Genomic DNA, 24,084 nt, shown 5'->3' on the forward strand with positions numbered 1-24,084 from the left:
TTAAGGAACCATACTGAAGACGCGTATAAATTATTCTTTGATTTTTTGATTAAGGGCCTCAAACACCTGCCCAAATTCACACATTTATAATTTTATCTTTATTTTTTATTATTAATTGATCAAGTTGTATCTATTAAGGTCAATGAAATTTATAAAAATTTTACTTTAATTATAAACTTGATGATTAATATGAAATAATTTTTTTTCAAATATAATATTTAATAAATTGATTTTAAGAAAAAAAATCTGTATAGAAAAATAATTTATTATTTAAAAAAAATTTCAATGGTAAAAGTTTAATTTGTTTTGGTAATAAAAATGACATCTTTAAATAGTAAATATATGTAAATAATAAATGTAAAATAATTGAGTCTTCAGTTGATGCAAAAAGTGACTATGAAATTGCTAGTCTTGTGAGAATATTATTTTCTTTTATGCTGTTGTCGTCAGTGTTACTTGGTTGTTTAGCCTCAAGCGAATATATTTATATAAATACGTTTAAGCATTATGGTTATATAGCTAATAATATTATTGCGGTTTGCCTCGGGTACAATGGGTCTTTGTCGTAAACTAAACAACAACGAATATAATATATATAAAGATGCGCCATGAACTCACGCGTAAACTTGACTTGCATCTCGATTTTTCTTATTTTTTTTTTTTTTATCATATATAACCTTCAGACGTAAATTACGAGCAATGAAATTATTATAAATGTTAGGCTTTAGTTTAATTTTGCATCTCACTGTATGCGACCAAATGATAATCAAAAATAATAAATAAATTCAATTTAAATTTGCAATGTAATCACTGTCGGAGTGTCGGTTAAACTTAATAATACTAATAAAAAAAAAATATATATTTTTGTAAAAAAAAAAATAATATCTATCGTTAAGTTGGACGAGACGATAAATGGCTTCTTAATGAGGTGAGAATCATCAACAAAGGTATAATAGAAAAAATAAAATTCACTGATTAATATTTCATACTCAATTTTTTTTTTTTTCTTTCTTTAATATTTCTTTTTCTTGAGAATAAATTAATTTATTTATAATGGATATATTGGTAGGTTTATTTTTATTTTTTTCTTTTTTTTTTTTTTTTGTCCATGGCATTGTGGCAATTTTGTATTCACATTAATTTCTTCCGAAATATACTTTATACTTATCAATAATTCTTTTTTTTTTTTCACTTTCATCATACAATTGTTTCGTCATAATTTTTTTTTTTTTTTAATTTACTTTCAATCCTAGAAGTTTACAAGATTTTTTTTTTTATAAACCATAAAATGACGGTATTTTATTTTAAATATTATTATTATTTATATTTTTTTTTTTTTATTATAAACCTGAACTTAATGCTCGTCTATATGTACAATTGGCATCAGGTGACTTTTTTTTTTTTTTAAATTAATTTTTAAGTTTACAATGGATTATTATTTTATTTTTTAATTTAATATATCCAATTTTTTTATTTTATTTTTTGTTCATGTTTCTATTGCTTTATATTAATTCACATTTTTTTTTTTTAAATAATTAATTTACCTTTAAATCATTTAAAATCTACATAATTATTTTGCAATATTTTATTAAATTAAAATCATATTTTTCATAATTTCTTTTTTTTTTTTTTTCTTATTTTCTTTGTTGTTTCTATGTACATTATAAATACACTAACAAACTTTTTATTTTTTTTAAATAATCATTCACAATTTTTCATTTTCTTTTGTCTTTGAATTCTATATAGTTTTATTTATTTTTTTTTAACTATTATTGTTCACTCAAAACACAAGCTCACTTTCTTATTGCACACTTACATAAATAAAAAATGATATAATCAACATCGACAATAAAATTAACTCTGAAGATATGTGTCGACAATGATATATAGTCTCGAATAAAAAATAATAATTTGTGTTTTTATTTATAAAGAAAAACGAAAAAATAAAATAGCTATATATGATTTATGTTAAAACAAATAATAAACTAAATGGACTACGTTGTTGATGGTGATGTTGGTACAGATATTGGTGATGTTGGTGAGCTAGATTGTCTTGTTAATGTTGATGGTGTTGATGAACGATTTTGTTCAAATTTAGCTGTTGCTGATGTACTTTTATTATTACCAAGTAAACTATCAATTGAAAATGGATTAAGTCTTCTTCTATCATCACGTCCTTTAACTGATAAATCAATGCTACCATTTTGTACAACATCATCATCATTATGAAGATGATGATGATGATGATGATGTCTATCTAATGTACCAATTGTTAAACATCTTGTATTATTATCATTTGTTGTTATACCAAGTACATTATTACTTAAATTAACAAGTTCTCTACGTCTTTCTAATAAACTAAGACCCCAATGACGTATACCATGTTGATGATTTAAATCTAAATTAATATTTATTCCATTATTTGGACTTTGTTGTTCTGATGAACTTGATGTTCTTCCAGTATCATTATTATCATTTATTATTCTTGAATAACATTCACCATCAACTGATCCATCAGCTGCTGAATCAATTCTTTCACTTTCACTCTCGCTGCATGAATCTAAACCACCAACAACATCAATTTCTTCATTAGCATCATTACCAGAACCAGATACACTACTACCCTCATTAAGACTACCTAAATGACCAAATGAACCACTTAAATGTCCATTCAATGCACTACCACTTGATGCTGCTGCACTTCTTGATTCCCATTCAGCACGTAACGTCGTTAGATCTACTGATATACCCTATTTAAAAAGAAAAAAAATAAAATAAATTCAACAAAATTTACAGACCCATGTTTAGCAAATTTTTATCTTGAAAATAATTCAATCAATTTTGTGTTTGAGTGGGTAAATGAATGAAATTTATTCTTACCTTGGCAGCTAATTTTCTTTGTTGTCTTTCTAATGCTTTTAGCAATTTTTTTTGCCGCCTTTCACGTTCTTTTCGTCTAAGTTCTTCTGGTGGAATTGGTTCACCACTACAACTTTGAGGGTGTGCATTATGTGCCGGTCTTCCTGGTCCTTTTTTAGTGTGTTCTTTTTTTCGCCATTTTGCACGTCGATTCTGAAACCAAACCTGTTTAAAAAAAAACAGTATTTATTTAGTATATTTATTTTCTTTTATAGAAGAGACAACTGTTATCGCAACAGACAACAACGATAAAAATTAATTCGCTTATTTAATTTATTATTATATAAGGTATCTTGATTTGCAGATATTTATGTTGAAAATATATAGTGAAAAAGATAATTGTAAATTAGGTTGATTTTGTTGATAATAATAAAGTATAAAATTGAGACATTAGTTACTGAGAGTGACCACGCAGTTGATGTTAGCGCTACAAACTCACGCGATACCTTTTGCGATCAATACAATAATTAATTCTCATAAATTTATTATTCAAACTATTATTTTTAAAATAGCAATAATTATTCTTTCAACAACAAAAGTTGAATATTTAAATAAATAAAATTATAATTACTCCATTTTTTAATAGTAAGACAATATAAAAATTGACTCCAAAATTTAGCTTTGAATTTAAAAAAAAAATATTTATATTGATAAAATTATTTAAACAAAACTTTTTATAAATTAATTAATATTTTATTTTTTTTATTAACAATAAAGTTACATTGCCAAAAAAAAAAAATCAAAGCATCTATTAATTTGATATTTTATTATTCGATTTGAGCATGTGGTGTTTCTCTCTTTTTTTTTTTTTTTTGTATTCATAAACAATTTATCTTATCTCATCTTAAACGATGAAGATATCAACGGGGATAAAAATATTTGAATAGACAAAATGACAAGTACTTTTTTTTTTTTTTTTATATTATTAAACATGGAGGAAATATATTTTGTCAGCAGTGTGTCATCCGATCGAATTTCTCATATTGTTTTATTATCTTACCAGAATTTGATTTTTTTTTTTTTATACTGGGGTTAATATTATAAGCATTATGTTCATTTATATGCCCCATAAATATAAAAATATAAATAGACCTCAACTGACAATCCATGAAATTAAAACCCACCCTTTTTAAGATTTTTTTTTTTTTGACTCTTGATTTTTTAAAAATAATATAAATTGACATATCTTATATTAATATTTTGTTTACTTTTTTCATATTAATATTTGATTATACGATAGAGTATAATATCTTTCAAATGCAAATAGTTGACGTTGAAAAAAAAAAAAAACTTATGATAACCCTCCAGGCGACGTGTGTATTTCACATCGTTTATATATTCGCTGAGAAATCGATCTTTTGCGCATGCACACTGTCAGCATATTATTGGCAAAATAAAAAATAATAAAAATAAAAAAGTCTTGAAAATTTAACACGTGGGTGTTTTTCATCATTTCATAAATTTACGAGGGTGTAATTTTGACTGAACAAATGCCGACAATGAGTGAATATAATGTTATACAAAAATTATTTTACAAAAGAAAAAAAATTCAAATAATAATTTAATATTGATAGCTATATAAAATTATATCCACAAAATTGTGGTTATAGATGAATATATACATATGATTTAACGTTGAACGAATTTATTTGATATATATATTTTATAATACTCGTAAAATCAAATCACGATGAATATGTTTTTTTTATTTTTTTTATTTTTTCTAGTCGAGCACCCTTAAGGTCGTATCGTCGTTGACTTTCGCTGGCTTTTGCCAAGTAAAGTTGTAACAGATGGACCAACTACCCCCATGAGATGAAAATATATAAAGAGGGTAGTGGTAGTGAATATATATATAAATGTGTGTAGGGTCGTGAAATGGTCAGAAAACTCTCGGCTTCATCTACCCTCAATGTCTATTTTATAACAGTCTGCACCTTGATAGTGAACCCTTAAAATTTAACACCCTCGTCTTGTTTTTAAATTTAGATATATCTTTAAAACTTTATCTAATAGATTGACTTGTTTTTTCTATTTTTTTTTCATGTCAAAACATGGCTAAATCAGATTAAATGCTAATAAAAATTTCTAACAATATTTCTTTTTTAGTTTTGTTGTTGTTGTTGGGGTAGTTAATTAATTTGAAAAAAAAAACTTACAGCAACACGGCTCTCTTTTAACTCAAGTCTCACAGCCAACGATTCACGCATAAAAACATCTGGATAGTGACTCGCAAGAAATGCACGTTCAAGTTCTTCCAATTGCCAACTATTGAAATTTGTCCGGCTTCTTCTACGTTTACTTCCGCCCTCATCCGACTCATTATCACATCCTGTAAAAATAAATAATAAATAAATATATTAATAACAAAAGAAAATATCATTTAAATTGCAAAATTATTTTAATATATTTTATGGTCATTTGTATGGCACTAGAAACACATAAATAAATTTCGAAAAAAAATAAAAATAAAATGATAATATGAAAAGGAAAATAAAGAATATTTCTCCGGGTAATATTTCTGCAAATTAAGCTTATCTTTTTTTGTTATTTTTCTACTCCTCTGATATATTTATTTATTTTTTTATTTGATGGATGAAAATTTGCACGATGAATAAAAACATCGACCATTAAATTAGTCTCATGTGAAATGTACAAGTATATAGTCATATGACCCTGACCCTGAGTTTGAGATAAGACACAAACAATCTTAACTAAAATTATTATTTGCTCTCAATTGTATTTATGAATAAATCATATTAAAATATATGAATATTTATTCCATAATTTAATGATGCTTTGATTTGTTAATATATAGAAAATTTATTTTTATTGTTTTATCAAATTTTGGGAATCAAAAAACGATATGATTATATTTTTTTTTGATAAATTTTTGTAGATACATAATATTTTTTTTCCAAACGAATATGTATGCTAATGTTAGTTGTTCGGGAATTGAATAAAAGATCGAGATTATGGATTGACCCCGAAGCTTATCTTTTTCTCATTTTTTTATTTTGTATATCTATTTTTATTTTTTTTCATTTTTTTTTGTTAGTGGTTGTGTGCCAAGGGTCGAAAATAAGTAAGCAATATATTCATGTACAAAAGACAATCACAGTTTTGATTGTTATCATAAATAAATAATTTTTCTGGGGAAAAAAAATTCATTGAAAATATTTTTTAGATATATAAATTATCATTTTTTATTATTATATTATTTTTAAGTAATTTTAGTTTTATGATATTTAAGATAACTTGATAAAACTTGTGATAAAAAAATACTGGGGTTGTGAATTTTATCGTTTTTTTTTAAATTCTTTTTTAAGGATGAGGTTAAAAATTTTATTCTTACTATTATTTGCGGTGTCTTGGGAACTATTACACGACAAAATTCAATTTTCTTCAAGAGTTTAAATTAAAAAAAAATAAACTATGATTACATTTTATTGTTTCAAGTTTTACAAGAAATATTTCTTAAAAAACTTTATTCCAATTTTTGTGATTATCAATTAATAAATTAAATTTAAAAAAATATAATAAATGATTTTTAATATTGTTTAAAATTTTACGAGATAAATTTATGAATTTTTTTTTGCTTTTTAAATTGTAAATTAAAATAAAAATTGAATTTATTTATTTTTTTTTTGTTTTAATAATTTCGTTGTATATCGAAATTAATTTTTTATTTTTTATTTTTGCCTTTGGCACAATACGTATGAAAAAAAATAATAAATAAATAAAATTTCTTGACTGGTAGTTTAACATTAATTTTCATAATTAGACACGATTTATTCGTATAACTATCTCTCTTTAACCGATGCACTTGGTCTGTTAAATTCACGACACAAAAAGCCGCCAGGCGACGGCGACCAGACCGATGTATATCGATTGGGACTCTCATTATTGATAATCCATAATCCAGAACGAGCATCCGTGCCAGGCGCACAGTGGCAGCATGAACGATCATTCCATTGGTTAACCCAAAGATCCCCAAGGTGACTCAAAAAATTACCATTACCATATTTATATATATTTTTTATTTCTTCAACTAATTTTATCATCAATAACTTTACAAAATAAAAAAATTATCACTTTTTTAATAATAACTTAATACATATAGACAACAGCTTTTTTTTTTTTTTTTATAATTAAATTTCATGTTAATTTTATTACCCAAAGGCTATATTAAATTAAAAATAATTTAAATTAATCATTGACTAGTCAAAATAAATAAATACATATATAGATGATTAACTTCTGTCACCATTTGCCAGTCGATAATGTAAAAAATATAATGACTAAGACGTATGTATGTATGATCATTGAACAAGTCAAAAAAAAAAAAAAAATTGTATGTGTGTTTGATGCATGTACAGTTTGCATATATAAAAGTAAAAATAAAAAAGATCGTGTGACTTTTTGTCGCGTGTACACGCAATAAAATAAATCGCGTTTTTTTTTTTTTTTTTTTTCTTTTAATATATTATTTTTAAACTAGAAAAGACATACGTTTCAAGTTTATACCCTTGTATGTGATTATCTCAACGACGACAACGACGACAGTAACAACAACAACAACATGCTCAGCGACAATTTTCTTTGTTGCAATAATTATATATAATTAATTCAAGTCTCAAAAGATAAACTCAATTTATAATTGAAATTAAAAAATGAATTATTCTTTTAATATATTGACTCATTAACTGATTTATGTTAACTTGTTTGTATATATTATTTTTTAATTAAATTATATTTTTACTTTTTAGTGATAATTAAGCGTTGAATTGTAATTTAAAGTTTATGGTATTAACTAATTTTCAACATGAAAACTGTTGTTATATAAAGTACCATTTAAAATTGTCACTTATGTACAGTTTAAAGGACAGTTGTCTTGTTAAGCTCAAGCCAACAAAGTCATTAGCAGTGAAACAATGTCCCCAAGGAAAAGTGCCATTGCATCACACCACAGATTACAAATGAAACTCTAAAATATATATAGAAAATTTTTCACTTTAAATATAAAAATTAAACTTATTTAATTATTCCCAAGTGTTTACTAAATGTTTATTATAATCTATTTAAAAAATTTAATTACATGCAACATGATTTATATAAATTTAAATTATTATTTAAATTTTTTTTTCTTTTTCATTTTGAAATTATTAATTATATAATCGATACAGTATAATAAATATTTGATTGAAAGCACATGACATGTTTGACAGTATTTAAAAAAAATTAAATTCAAATTCATAAAGAAAAAATATATTTAAAAAAAAAAAAAATAAACTATTAAAATTAACGAGAGAAAAGAAATAAAAATAAGCGACATTTGAAGAGATTATTAAGTTGTAAGGCGTTAACTGGCATAAGGCATCGTAAGGTGGTGTATATATTGCATATATATATATTTATTAAAGTGTATATAAAGTTGGCTTGCGTGCTGGACTGACTGTATTTGCATCTAGACACCATCAATCCTTCTGACGCCCAGTTTCAAAACACCCCACCCTCTACCCTTCTCCCTCTTTCTCTTTACTCTTTTATTTATTTATTTTATTTTTTTTATTTTTAGTTATTCTCGCGTCTCGTATTTTTTACCCCCCACTACTATCATCATCAATAACACCCAGGCATTCACCCTTTGATAGCTTTTTTTTTTTTACAAATTTTTTTTATCATATACGACTTTTGAATTAAATATTTTGAATCAATGAAAGGCTGACACGTTTGGACTACTTTATGACGTTGTTATGATTCAACAGTCTTAAAATTAAAAAATATTTGTATATTATTTTTTGGTATTTTAAATACAAGTAAAAACTGTCAACAAATAATTTTTTTTTTTTTTTTTATTAGTAAAATAGTCAATTATGAATATTATGATGAAAAAAAATTAAAAATTAAATAACGTCAAGTGTTTTAATTTATGGTCAATGTCATCTTTTGCGCGCTTGGCTCGTTTAAACATCGTTTAAATACTTATTTTTGTATAATTCAATGTGTAATTATACGGCACTCATATTATTCTGAGCGGCAGATTGGGAGCGTGTAAACGCCATTATATGATACACCCATTTTTTAAATTTTTTTATTTTTAAATATTCCTTTAAAACAGCAAGTTGATTGTGCAAAATATTTATATACTCATCGTTAGTATATTAAAGTCCTTTGTTGATATACAAAAAATAAAAAATGAATAAAATTGTCTGACCAAATAGGCATGTTTTCTACTGAAATATTTATTTCAATTTTTCATCTACAATTATTTGAATAACAATTAGATAATCTTTGAAGTTTGAGTAAAAAAAAATAAAAATATTTTCATGTCTGACTAAATAGGCACTTGAACTACTGAAATATTTTTTATTTATTTTTATTTTGGAAAATTAATAAGTGGAAAACTTTGTTGCATTTTACGCCTAATTTAATTTTTAAATGTTTCAATTTTTCAACATGCAATAAATTTGTTAAATGATATTAATTATATTTTTTTTTTTAATTAAAACATTTAATTGATATTTTATAATTAGCTTAATTTTACGTAACTTGATGATAAAAATATATTTAATTTGAGCAAGTATAAATTTAATAATAATCACTAATTATCATTTTGATTTTTTTAATTATTTATATTTTTATTAATCTCCACAAAAATATTGATTATTATTTTATAACTTTCCATTTTTTTTTTAAAAGTTTTTAACAATTTAATCATTGAGAGAATATCCTGTTTTATTTTTTATTTAATAATTTATTATGACTTGCTAATTGAATATTGTCATAATCATAAAAATTTAATTTATTAAATTTCTTTTTTTAAAAAACAAAAACACTGTAACACAGTGATTTTACATTACAAAAAAAAAAAAAAAAAAAATAAGTAAATGAAATTTCATCTTAATTTAGTTTATTTAAAAAATATTTATATTTGTTTATTTTATTTTTTGATTCGATCACCAACCGGTTAATTATATATTAATACTTGATAGTATGGCGTGTGCAATTCTCGAAGTATACTTTCAAATTTACTGGGTGCTTTTCACAATGCCCAAAGCAAATTTTTACTAAATAAAAAAACACATACATGTAAAAACATTATACATATATTACTCATACTACCTCGCTGCCGATTTTGCCTTTCGGCATATTATTTTAAATATTTTTATTATATATTTTATTATTTATTTTCATTTTATTTTTTTTTCAGGCATAAAATTAAGCCGTCTTTTAACACACTCATCGTTCTTTCTCTCAATATAAAATTCAACTTCAGAAGCCATGGGGTAAGTCGTTGAATTAAATAATTACTTTGATAAAAATCATTTTTACTTTATGAATTTTTTTAAAATGATTAGTAAACTATAAAATTTTTCCAAGCCAATCTTTGTCAAACATTCTATCATATAAATTTTATTATAATTTGATTGGATTATTATTTTTTTTATTATATTTATTTAGAAAAATATAATAATTCCAAGTTTAAATTGTTTTATGTTGAATTTAAAATTTATTTCTACGTAAAAAAAAATAAATGTAGATGCATTTTTGTGTTGACTGAAAGCGTGTAGATTGAAGAAAATAATAATAGTAATGATAAGGGGGTTTTAAAAAGAATATATATATATATTTTTATGTATTGCGTGCCATAAGTTGGGTAGACCAATTACAAACCATGGGTTGTTACCCCCTGGCGTGTCATTTCCCGAAGAATATTATCTTCATTGCGTGTATATACGCGACGCGAGACCTAAAGAATATTGTTCACAGCCTTAAATTTAAACTCGCCTGATAAGACGATTGTTTTAAACGATAATTATTATTAAAATTGAATTATTTATAAATGGTAAATGTTAATATCGATTTATAATATAAATATATTATATTAAAATTTCATAATAATTTCAATGCACTTTTAGACCCTCCTTTTCAATTCATAAATACTTTTTTTTATTATGATAATTTAATATTATATACAATCGTGTTATATATCATTTTTTTTTTTTTCATTCTCATTTACCTCATATCTATAACTGACAATATATCGCGTGTATTAATCTAAATTAAAAATTGACATTTACACCCACAAACAAAACAGGTTTAATAAATTTTTTTTTATCTTATTATTTTCAATTTTTATATATAAGTATGTGAGAAATAAATATTACATGTTGATATTTTGTATCTCTATGATATTTATTTATTTATTTATTTTTTTTATTATTCTAAATAGCAATTAAATTATCGTTATTTATTTGCAAATAAATATTCAATCAGTGTTTAATGAATTTATAAAAATTAAAAAAAAAATGATATTTCAAATTAATCTGTCATTAATTATTATTCACATTGATCTGAATTATTATAGAGAGTTGTTATTATTTTTTTTTTTTTCTTTATGGCATAACAAAGTGTATTATTAAAATATCAAAGATTTGTGCGGTTTATTAATTTTTTTATAATTTTTTCAATATCATTTATTTTTAATTTTTTTAATCATTTAAAAATTTCGCTTTTTATTTTCATTATGTGAGTGCAATTGGCTTTGAAATAAACGCAAAAAAGGGTGCGTCAAAATTTATATTTCAACGAATATATATATGTATTGGTTGGTAGTGATCCTAGCGTTGCTAATTAATGCCTGTTGTGCAATATCCACGCGGGACGATTAGGGTCGATGTAATAAATAATAATTTTAAATTATCGATATATACTATCCTGTCAATTCATAGTATAATAATCTATCAACAAAAAAAAAAAAAACAAAAATTAATAATAATAAATAAATGCTAAATTATTTTATCCAAAAAAAAAAAAAATAAATAAAAAAGCTTAAATAATTAAAAATAAATAATATTATTCACATAAACTGATCGACAACAATCGGAAAAAGAAAGGGGGGAAACTATATGCTGCCTTTATAGATTTCAAGGCCGCCTTCGACAGAGTGGACAGAGACATTATGCTGGAAAAAATATGGAACAAGGGTATCAGAGGGAAAATGCACAATATGATTAGGAAAATATATAACCGACACGGGAATGTAAGAACAAATACTCGAACGATTTAAATTTGGGATAATAGGTTGCAAGCTGAGCCCATCGTTGACTATTGACGACATAGATAAGGAACTAGAAGGAAAAAACGGACTTACGTATTGGATAAAGAAAATAACTGTATAAAATCGGATGACGTATTTTATTTTAAAATGCGGGTGATCTATAAAAATTGATAACTTTGTAAATGCGAAAAATAAACTTTATAAAACAAAAATTATGATTTTTATTGAAAAAATGATAAGGAAAAATTTACTTTAAATGAAGAAATCGAAATTTCATTCTACGTTAAAATACCTGGGATTCAATTCACGGTAGCCTAAGGGAACATGTGAAAGCCACAGTGGGGAGAATTCAAAAGACAATAAACACTACATGGGGGGTATGTAAGAGAGGGAAAATACATAAACTAAAAGACAAATTATACCTAATGAATGCAATCTCCAGAGCAGGTTTCCTGTACGGGGTAGAAATATGGGGATGGGATCAATGGGAAGAGGTCTTAAAAATGCAAGGGAGATACTCTAAGATGGCACTAGGCGTAGCTAGGAATACTCCGAACTATCTTTGGAAGAGGGAAACGGGACAAATTGACCTGAGAATATTGGCAGGAAAAAGAGCGGTGACATATATGATAAAGGTAGCAGGAATGGAAAAGGACAGACTCCCAAAAATATGTCAAAATGAAATTCTAAGAGGTATTATAAATAATAACCCCACAGACTGGGGGAAAAAGATAAAGATAATATGTAAAAAAGTAGGCCTACTGGATAAGCTTAAGGAAATCAGGGAAGGGGAAGATATACAGGAAATCAAGAAAATAGGGGAAGAGGGGTTATTTAAATGGATGAAAGAAGACATGGATAATGACTGGAAGCTAGTCAACCAGTCATCGTATTGTCCATACTACAAAGAAATAGAACAGGTCCCGAGTACGAAACCTCCGGAATACCTGGACAAAGAAGATAGCCAGGAATGGGAAAAGATAATCTGGACAAAAATTAGGCTAGGAAACGTTTGCAAAGACGGGAAAAAGGGTTACGCGAACTGGGACTGTAGGGTCTGCGGGAAAGAAAGGGAAACTTTAACTCACGTTATCTCGTGTAAGGATCTGATCCAAACAATTAAAGGGAAGTGGGTAAATTAATTAAGGAATAAATTAAAAACATCAGACATTGATATTTCGTTCGATTCGCGCTTTGCGTGTCAAGTGACTATGTGTACTGTTCGCCAAACTGGGGAACCATGGAAAAAACACAATAACGCGAGAGACTCCTCACTTCCCCACATGATATCGCCACATGCAACAAGCGGAGAAAGTGTTAATTAGGAAACTAATTTAAGGATAAAATGTAAAGTATTTTAAGGTAAATTAGCATTAAGCAACACGGCAAGAGTGCAACAAAATTCATAAATATGTACTAAACTATGTATGTAAACTTTGAATAAAAATAAATAAATAAAATAAATAATATTATTCACATAACAATTATTTAATTTAAATATAAAATAATTAATTTATTATTATTGCTTGAATACATAAATGTATAATCACAGTTAATTAATGATTAAAAAAAATAAATAATAAGTGAATAAAAAATACATATTAAAACAAATGACATATCATTTTTATTGATAAAAAAAAATAAGAGTAATAATTAAAAAAAAAAAAAAATTATAATTTTTAATTGATCGTAAATTATTGGTACTTTTGATTTGGTATTATCAACTTTCGTCATATTAAAAATTAACAAATTATTATTTTAAAATTAAATACATACACGTGTATGAATTAAATACAAAATTATTATTTTTTTTTTTAATTTTAGTTTCAGATATAATGAATATATGAAATTTTTATTTTTTTAAATTACTATGGTTCTATATGTAAAAAGCCACGTACAAGCAATTGTAATTCAAGATCATTATCATTAAAGACAATTATCCAAGCATATAAGTACAGCTTACTTTATACTCTTCTGCTTTTACAAAAGAAAAAAATAATGAATATATATATTTGTGTGCGCACACTGGCTCAACAATTTAATTAATGTTTTCCTTCAATTTATCGCTATATATATTTTAAATGATTTTTTTTTCCTCTTTATTTTTTGTATATTAATATTATTCCAATATATATTTACGTATTATTATTTTATTATTTATTTTTTTTTAAATAATAAGATATATATAAATGTCTAAATATATAATCCAAATGATAAAGAATTCCAGAGCGTAGAAAACCAGACAATATTTACAACGACATGTCGAGGACATGATTCTTGGAAGATGATTAAAAAGAATTAAAAGAAAAAAAAAATGTAACGACTTGTCGGTGCCGCAGGAGCAGCAAAAGATTATGTTAACGTAAAAAGCACAAAAAAATATAATGATGATGATGAAGATGACAGAGAAGCTGACGATGACATGAAAAGATAAAAAAAAAAAACTTAAATGCTGCTGGGATGATACTATCTTTGAAAGATAGCAAGAATTTTTTATTTTTTTTTATTTTTTGTAATATTCATTGCCTGACATATCTCATAGGTTATCACCACAATTCTTCGACAATTATTAAAGCTCCAAAGAAACAACAAAAAAAAAAAAAAATTAAATCTTTCTTAAATATATTCTTTTCTTACTAATTTCATAAAAGATATTCCAAATCAACTTAATTTGTTTATTATTTTATTTTTGAATTTTTTTTTTCACAAATTATCATATATACTTGTTGGCGAACTGGCGATAGTTTCACCTGCTACATCCGGTTTCGAATAAAAAAATAAATTACATTTAAAAATGTAAAAATAAATAAACCGATGTCTAGGAACAAAAAAATTGAAAAAAAAAAAAATATTTGTATATGTATAGCGCGTGCTCCAACAAATCTTCATGTTTAATATAATAATATTTTTAAAATTTGAAATAAAGAAACAAAAAAATGATAAATTTTAATCGTTTTTGGTCTGCAAAATAGAGTAGCTAAATTTTTTTAAATATATAAAAGAATACTGTGAATTTTGCCGATTCAATTTGTTGGTGCGAAATTTTTAGCCCAAGGGTGCGGCGCTATACATCGTACACGACACGCAAGCGTCATTGGTGAATTAACTCGAACACATATCATTGGTTATAATATTAAAGAAGATGAAGAAAAAATAAAAAAAATTTATTTTTAATTGAACAAAAAAAAAAGGCATGCATGATGCAGGCAGGCATCGTGCTGAAAAATCAAGTGTGAGGATACATCCATATATATAAAGGTAAAAAATTAAAAAAAAGAGAGAAAGAAAAAAAAATAAAAGTCAAAGAGATATTGGAAGAGATGAAGAAATTGAGTAAAGAAGAAGCGAAACGAAAAGAGGCACATGTATTATAGTAAAAAAAAGTGAGAGATGATATTTTTCTTGGATACTAAAATGATTTTGTACAGTGCATATATCTTGAGTCTCTGAATATAGCTAAAAGGAGCGATAAAGATGAAACTTTTGAAAAGGGACTAACGACCGGCAGTTAACGGCGGCTCTTAAATTGCTGGTTGCCCGTTGCATCGTCCATGAACGGCCTGGACTGAGAATTATTAAACTGTAGTTTAGTTTAAATTAAGTTATTACCTCCCTCTTATTTATTTTTTTTTTTATTTATATTTCCCTTCCTCTCTTTTTCTCTTCATCACTTGCCCTTATACTCAAGACCGCGACTTTTGTTTTCTTCTTAAGATTTTTCTTTTAACTTTTTTTAAATTTTTTTTTTAACTTTTTATTTTCGTTTAGTCTACACTTGGTCATTACCAACTAACACTTTATACACATATATATTTTTTTTAAACAACATTATCCAACGAATTTTATTTATTTATTATTATTTTTAAATTTTTTTTTATATTATAATAATATATAGTTTTATAATAGATTGATGAAAAAATTCTTAGGCTTTCCGGATTTTTTTTTCAATTAATTTTATGACTTATATTTGGTTGGAATGTATGTAAGTTGTTTTTTTGTTTTTTTTTTTCTTGAAATAATTTTGTAATGTGAATGCATCCGAGTCATTATTTAACGATTAGGATGAATGCTTGAGGTGAAAAATTAAATAGATTGACAAAAAAAGAGTCTTAAATATGATAGGAAATTTTTTTGTATATATATATTATTTTTAATATTTATAATTGAACTTATAATAAAAATACTGTTGAGTATTTTAATATACACAAAAATATAATTATTAAACAGTTTAAATGAATAAAAAATACATACGTATATTATTCAAATTATTATTGAAATATCATAAATTGTTTATGGCATATATTTATAAATTAAAAATACATATGATTATTTCATTTGAACGAAAATAATATTTACATTTAATCAATAAACCTTCATCTGTCAACGAGACAATTTAATGATTGATCTGGGTTACAAATCAGCTTTCTGTCAGATGTAATAATTTAATCATAAAAAAAATTATAAACAACCTGTATATATTTGAAACACCTGGCTTTTTTTTTTTTATTTTTATTATTTTTAAATATACAAGTCACGAAATTTCCATGACACAAGAAAATGATACCGCCAAATAAATGTGTATGTGTATACCAAACGATAAAAATCTTGATCCTTCAATTTAATACTCAAAAAAAGTAAACAGTAAAATGAGAATAAGAAGAAGATTATAAAGTAATATGTATAGAAGGGCGTGAAACACAAATGGGATCACGTAAAAAAGATATTTTCACCCTCAACCAAACAAAAAGAAAAAGAAAAAAAAAAAAAAAGCTGATTTCTCCCGTCGGCATTGAAAAATTGTAAGACATAAGTGTGTGTATGGTTTTTGTTTGTAAACAGGCAGCTTCTGACATTGGCCCTTATACGATAAGTGATCCCTAGAGACACGGGAAAACGATCTTATGATTGACCATGTTTCATAAATCCCTATGGTATATTTTCTTGGACCATTGTTCCTCTCTTTTTTTTTTTTTTTTATTTATTTTTCCCGTTAAATCTTGACAAAATTAAACATAACTTAAATAAATCATTATTCATATTCAAAACCCTTAATTAAAAAACAAAAAAAAACATCTAATTTTCTATGAAATTTTAAACTTCCTGCACACAAAATTATTGGGTTGTTGAAAAAAATTATTTCAGTAGATAATGCGCCTATTTGGTCAGACAAAAAAAATTATTTTTTTTATTTTAAATACATCTTTTTTATAATTAAAAAAATATATATTTTAATTTTAGACTAATTTTTTTTTGAATTCTATTTAAAATATTTTTAATGACTTTTCAATGTGATTTTGGGCTGACTATATAATTTTGAATGGATCGCATGATACACATAATGATACCTGCTTTTTCATCATTAAAAAAATCAAAATAAAAAATATATTAGAGACAATTTGAAAAAAAATTTACCGCTGGAGCAGCGGAACAATGTTTCCCAATTTGTTGGACTCTTCAAAGATAGGTACTGTTTATTTTTTCGACATGGGTAATTTTTTTATTTCAATCATTTGTTTTTCTGTACTATGATCAAATTAGTTTGCAAAAAATTGTACAGCTCTTATATTCAGTTAAAATTGAATAATTTTTTTAAACTTGAAAAATAATTTGTCAATCAAATGAATGTACCTTTTTTATCGTCGTCATCATCTTGATGATCATTTGAATGATGTATAAGAGAAGTACCAGATTGATGAGATATACTTGGTACCAATGGATGGCCTGTTAATGACGAATGATGAGGATGATGATGACTTAAAAAACGTACAGCAGCAGCAGCTGCAGCTTGATGCTGAGCTTGCATTGTTTGTTGCATTTGATTTTGTACATTTCCAAGTACAGCAGCATGATGTGATGGCCATCCAGCAAGATGAAATGGAAATACTGGTGTCGCCCTCTGGAACAGCCGTGCTTGGCCCAATAGTGTACCACCTGTACCGGCTGTTCCACCACCAGGAGGTGGTGGGAACGACAGGCCACCTCCTGGTTCTAACACCATGTTGGGAACCAACGTGACTTATTTTAACTCAATATCACTGTATTCACTGTTCATTTATATTTTTAAATTTTTTTTTTATTTATATATTTTTAGTATTTTTAATCAATTTATATTTGTCGTTTTTTTTATTTTCTATTATTAACATTCAAACAAAATTATTTATTGTCTAAATTAATAACTGGCAATGACTAAATTTAAATTAATGAATTTTTTATATCAAATTTAAAAATTAGTTTATTAAATCACAGGTGTAAATTTCATTGACTCATTTCGGTCCGACGGATAGCGTTAAAATCCCTTTTTTAAATTCTAATATAGTTTAAAAAACTAACACAATATTATATACTTTTTGGTATAGTTATAATTATTATCAATTTGAATTGATAATAATATTGTATCACTTTTGTATTGTATCGAGATAAAATGAACAGTAGCACAATTTTTGCCTAATTAGCAGCACAACCACTAAACTAAATGAAAAAAAAATAAATAAAAACAAAAAAAGAAAATATAACTTTATTTATCCGACTTGATTGTTCACTTTTTTGTCACTTGTGATATGTTCAAAATTAATTTGTCTGACAGTTCCATCAAAATATGTCATACACATCTGTCCAAGTCTAGAAGTGTAAACATCAAAATCATACAACGACAAAATCACTGAGCATGTCAAAGTCCCTTAATCATAACATATCTGCACTTCATAAATTCCACTTTAGTCCAATTTTGCTTGATGATAATAATATCAAAGATAAAACACAATTAACGTAACACAATAACTATAATATTATTCAATTACTCCAAAACACTAGTGAATTAACAAACTGGTTTTATTTTATTATCCATGCTAATGAGGTGGTACTATTATTCTGATATGTTTTTATCTATTTTTTAATTTTAATCTATTTATAAATATACAAGAAAACTTTTTTTATGATGCTGTAATATTAGATTTTGTTGATCAGGGTGAACCACAACGGCACGAGCCAACGGCACAGTACTATCTGTCTTAAAAACAGACCTAGCCCGTTTCCCCACCAGTATTACATCAACATCGTGAAACCCGTTCTTGTTTCCACCCAGATAAATTCCAATTGGTGAATGATACTGCGGGTTCCGGAGATCTGTAGTAATATCAACCAATCCCAACACACTGATTCAACTATCAGACACGCCTGTTGTCGACTTTTTTGTCCTGGAATTGAATCAACTATGCTCACCCTCACACTGATAAATATTATACCACCACGCTTTATGTTTGTAAATTTGGTGGGGACGAATCAATTGGCGACTGCCCTGCTTCCAGCCACAAGATGGCTCCTCCCTTCCACCTGTACTTTCTACACTAACACACTACAATTATTTATATACATTTAATTTCATGATAGTATGAGTTTCAACATCAAAATGTATTTTGCTCTGTATTATCCATCATTCAGAATTTGATATCGTAACTTGATTTGACTTGAAAACATTTCACGTTTATTCAATGAGCTTTATTTCGAAAATTTGAAAAATTGAATTTTCACAATTGTCAATTACTTTTAAATATAATAATTAAAATTTTTTAATAATTCATTTGTTTATTTCATTATAAACTTGACATGAAAAATAATTGACTTGGGAAATTTTATGTATTCGATAAATTGAAGAAATTATTGAGTGTAATTTTTTTTAGAAAAATTGAGCTTTTTTTTTTTATAGAAAAATTGAGCTTTTTTTTTCTATTTTTGGTTTAGATATGTTGAATTGTTTTTTTGTGTTTATTGTTTTTTATGAGGCAGCTGTTGATGAAACGCATATTGTTTATTTTTTACAATAGAGGTACCCAGGGTTTTGTCCTGAGGGGCGGCAACAAACGACCCCTCCATTGTTCTCCTCCGGGCCTCAGGGGCGCGATCCTCTTTTAATAAGTGAAGGACGATACGAGGGGAAAAGTAAATCTATGATAGTAGTGGTTGTTGAGGTATATATATATTTAGTAGTTGAGAGGTTGGGCTGAATTCAGAGGCGTTAAGTAATTACGTCTATTCTCTTCTGAGGAGAAAATTACTTGTGCCCGGGAGGCATCTCCAAACGGTGGATGGGAAAAATTAGGAAATTAAAATTAAACCCTTCTCTTTCTCTCATTTAATACATCCCTTGGAAAACTTGTAATATAATTTTTTTTTTTTTGTTATTTTCTTTCTACTTTTTTTATTCACTTTCTGCATATCTATATGTAGAACAGAACATTTTCAATTATTTTAGATAGTTTTAAAAATATCCAACCATCAAAATGAATAAATAAATTTTATATATATATCAGATGAAAAATAATAAATAAAAATCATATAAAAACGAAATTTTCTATACGAAAAAATACTGAAAAGTTTTTACCATCTGTGACCATCGAAAAGATAAGAAAAATGAAAATTTTAAAAATGTATTTTCTACCCCTGTAAATCAAGTACGTTATTCATACAAGATTATTTCCCATTTTCGTCATGAGTATGCGCATGTATCGTTATTTAAGTTTCATATTAAAGCTAACGTAGAATATACTATCTAAAAGTCGTTCTTTGGAAAATTTGATGTATAGCTAAAGCGTGCCCTGCCTTTTCCTCACCAACTTTTTTCATCCTAAATATGAGATATTGCGCTCGATCAATTTTTCATAATTCACACGAGTTATGGCAAGTTCGGTATATATTTTTTTCTCCATTAAAAATAATGAAATAGTTATCGGAAATCGGCACCGTCACGGGGAAAATCAGGGACATTGACGGTTTCCGAAAAATGTATAAATGTGTCTCCGTAAATTTCTCCGTATACGGTGCCAATAGCATTACCGTAAAAATAAACTAATATTTTCCAATTTTTTACCAGTAAATTCTTTTTTTTTATTGATTTAAATTCAATCTTGGTTACGCACTAGCCTGCGTGGTGTTGATACAATTCTACCAATTTAAATTTGAGACCAAAATTTTTCATGAAAGTTCTGAAATAAGTGTAGTAATGTTTTTCGAAATAGATTTAGATTCATTAGATTTTATTCGTACAGTGACAACAAAATTATATTCTATGGAAACATTATAATTTTTGAGATATATACTTTGAACAGTTTTTTTGTACTTTTAAAAAATATTTATTTGAGGAAGCAAAATTTTACCATATACAAATATTTTTCCAAAATATGATAATTTTTTTCTTTCTCAAACAAATACTTTAATAATAATAATAATAATAATAATAATAATAATAATAATAATAATAATAAAACCACATGAATAAAAGAAAAATTGCAAAATACATAATTAATAATTTAATTAATTCATAAATTTTAAAAGGATTTTTCTTGACAAATACGATAACATAGAATTCTGAATCGACAGATTTTGGGAATTGAATTTGATAATGCGATAGTAGAAAATAAAATGAAAGAAAACTACTAGTATGAGAAAATAGTATATAGATATATAAATAGTCAGCTAGTATATATATATTGTTACCCTGGCAACAGAAAAGAGGGTTTCTCTCAGTTGAAGTTGCTCGTTGCCGAGGCAACCCCAAATCAGACATCCCTAAATAAGCGTCACAAGGTGTAGGTAATGTTCAAAAGAAATGCTTGAGAGAATATTTCTTGGATACAAGAGTTTCACTCTGTATATATATCTATATATATGTAATTTACTAACTAAAGAGGTTAGAAGGTTGTGGCATTTCTACTGGAGATGAAAGGGACGTTTCTTTATATATATATAAATTTTATATGTATAATAGAGATACGTAGAGTTAAGAAGTGTGCATAAAGTCGGTAACTGTTACCTTACAGTAAGGTGAAGAGACCTAGTTAATTACTAAAGCGTTTTAATCGTCGGCAAAGTTCCGTCGGCATGAGTCTCACGAGAAAATTGAGGGTGGAATTGTAAGGACTAAGGAGGCTGAGGACTGCGTGTAAATTAGAAAATATATATATACCTATACTTGGACACATAAAGCTATATGTAATACTTAGATAAAATCCTCCACAACTTTTTAAATGATATCCTTTTTTTGTTTGCATTTTTTTTCGTATAATTATTTATATATATTTTATCATAAGATATTTTTTTTTTTTTAATAATTTTAATAAACAGAGTCTTGTTAATTTTTTTTCCTGTATTTATTTTTATTTTTCTTTGTTGAGAAATTGTTTTGCCAACGCTTTTTGGTATTTTGTCATTATGTAAAGGCCCAGAGGGAATACCCCAGTTCATAAAGTGTGGAAGAACTTGGTTAATTTATGTGCAAACGAGCTGTATAGTTGTTATACATAAGTCTTAACCAACGAACGATATGCAAGGCTATATATAGACTCGGTATCAGTAAAACAGAAAGAGAATAAGTGAGTGACGAAATATGCCGGTGGCTTTTTATACACACTGTACTACGTACAGTTGACACTTTGTCCCAGAATTTCCGACTAATTAAGAATCACACTGACATTATCGCAAAAAACCAATTCTTCGCATGTGAATGCTTGCTTGTGATATCGTGGACATTTTTTTAAATGCATGCAAATGTCAAATAAAAACCAATTTTTCTATATTCTTAGATTTTCAAAAAATTATTTCAGTAGATCAAACACCTATTTGGTCAGACAAGTAGAAAAAAAAAAAAAAAAATTACATTGAATTGATAATATCTTAAGAATCATAAAAAAATATTTCATTATTCAAAACTCAATATTTTAGTAGACAAAATCTTCATCTAGGTTGAATCTTAATTTTAATTTTGAATAAAAATATTTTACATAAATTTTTTAAGTGATTATTTTTTTAAGCAATTTTTTAATTTCAAAAAATTTGACAATCCGAATAAATATAGGATATTTATTTCTATGATAATAATCATCAAACTGAGTTAAATTTTTTCGTTTATGATAAAAAGAAAATAAAAATTCCATTTAAATTATACTATTATTTTTTCATAAACAAAAAAATTTAACCCAATTTGAAACAAATGTGAGTGAATAACACTTTTTTTTTATCACATACGAAACCAAAATATAATATAGACCAAATATTTTTACTTTTGGATATATTCGGCTCTACTTTGCAAGTCAAATTGACTCCATAAACAAAAGACAAGTGTAAAAAAGAAAAAAAAAGAAAAAAAAAATAATAAGGGTAGAAATCCAAGTGTGCGCGAAAGGACGTTTGATGTGAGGTTAGTGTGTAAGATAAAATAAAAGTAAAAAAAAAAAAAAAATCTGATCTGAGAGAAAAAAAAGTATACATATGTAAACGGAGAATGTCGGTGAAAAGACATGGTGTTAAAGGGTACCGTAAAAAAAGCACACACCGAAGTTTGTGGTAAAATGCAAAGATGGCTGTCTCAACTGGATCTACCTTTTACTACCCTCCTTTAATACATATACATACTACAAAAAAAAAAAAAAAATACATATATATTTTAGTCAACACACTTGTCTTTGTAAAGATCTTTGTCACTCTTTCTCCCTTATTTTTTCTCTTGATATTGTATTCGCGAAACCAAAGCACGCAGCGACAGTTAGTTCTGATTAGCGACCGGGCGAATGACGTAGCAGTGGCTGGATGACGTGCCTTGAATAAGGAAATTCACCAGAAGGCATCCGGAACACAAGCTATTGCTTCTTGCTTCTTAAATTTTTTTATCTTTTTTTTCCCTCTCTCTTTCTTACTTTATTTTTCTCAAGTTTTTCTTTTTCTCACCGATGGCTCAAACACTGTCTACGTGCCGTGCACCCGTTGAGACTTATAGAAAAAAAACAAAAAAGAAAAAATTAAAATCAAGTCAAGTCTATAGCAAACTAATAATCAACGAGGCAATAAAGGACTTTGCATTCTCTTAAATCTTGAGGTTCTTGACACGTTGAAACATCACAAAAGTAGGAGGCTACATTTTATATCGATCTAGACTGCAGTTGATCGTTTTGGCTTCAGAAAAAAAAATAAACTCATATTATGTATGGTATATTAGTGAAGTTAGATATAATAGTTAAGGAAAATAGTATACAGCAATCGCATGATCTCCCTTGATTTATGAGTTAATAGTTTACTTTTTCACATAAATAATACTCATCATACTGTTCATTATA

General features: G+C 26.1%; 1 protein-coding gene across 1 annotated transcript; it reads right to left on the bottom strand.

Moving 5' to 3' along the window:
- Positions 1-1,779: 1,779 nt before the first annotated feature.
- Positions 1,780-19,217, bottom strand: LOC122857737 (homeobox protein unc-4-like). Its single transcript, XM_044160077.1, has 4 exons — positions 17,612-19,217; positions 5,079-5,251; positions 2,881-3,084; positions 1,780-2,750 (listed from the first exon to the last, which is right to left on the bottom strand). Exons 1-4 carry the CDS (start codon positions 17,979-17,981, stop codon positions 1,995-1,997), a joined length of 1,503 nt encoding a protein of 500 aa, XP_044016012.1. The 5' UTR covers positions 17,982-19,217; the 3' UTR covers positions 1,780-1,994.
- Between the last annotated feature and the right edge of the window lie 4,867 nt (positions 19,218-24,084).

The sequence above is a fragment of the Aphidius gifuensis genome, linkage group LG5, assembly GCF_014905175.1.
Source record: "Aphidius gifuensis isolate YNYX2018 linkage group LG5, ASM1490517v1, whole genome shotgun sequence".
NCBI lineage: Eukaryota > Metazoa > Arthropoda > Insecta > Hymenoptera > Braconidae > Aphidius > Aphidius gifuensis.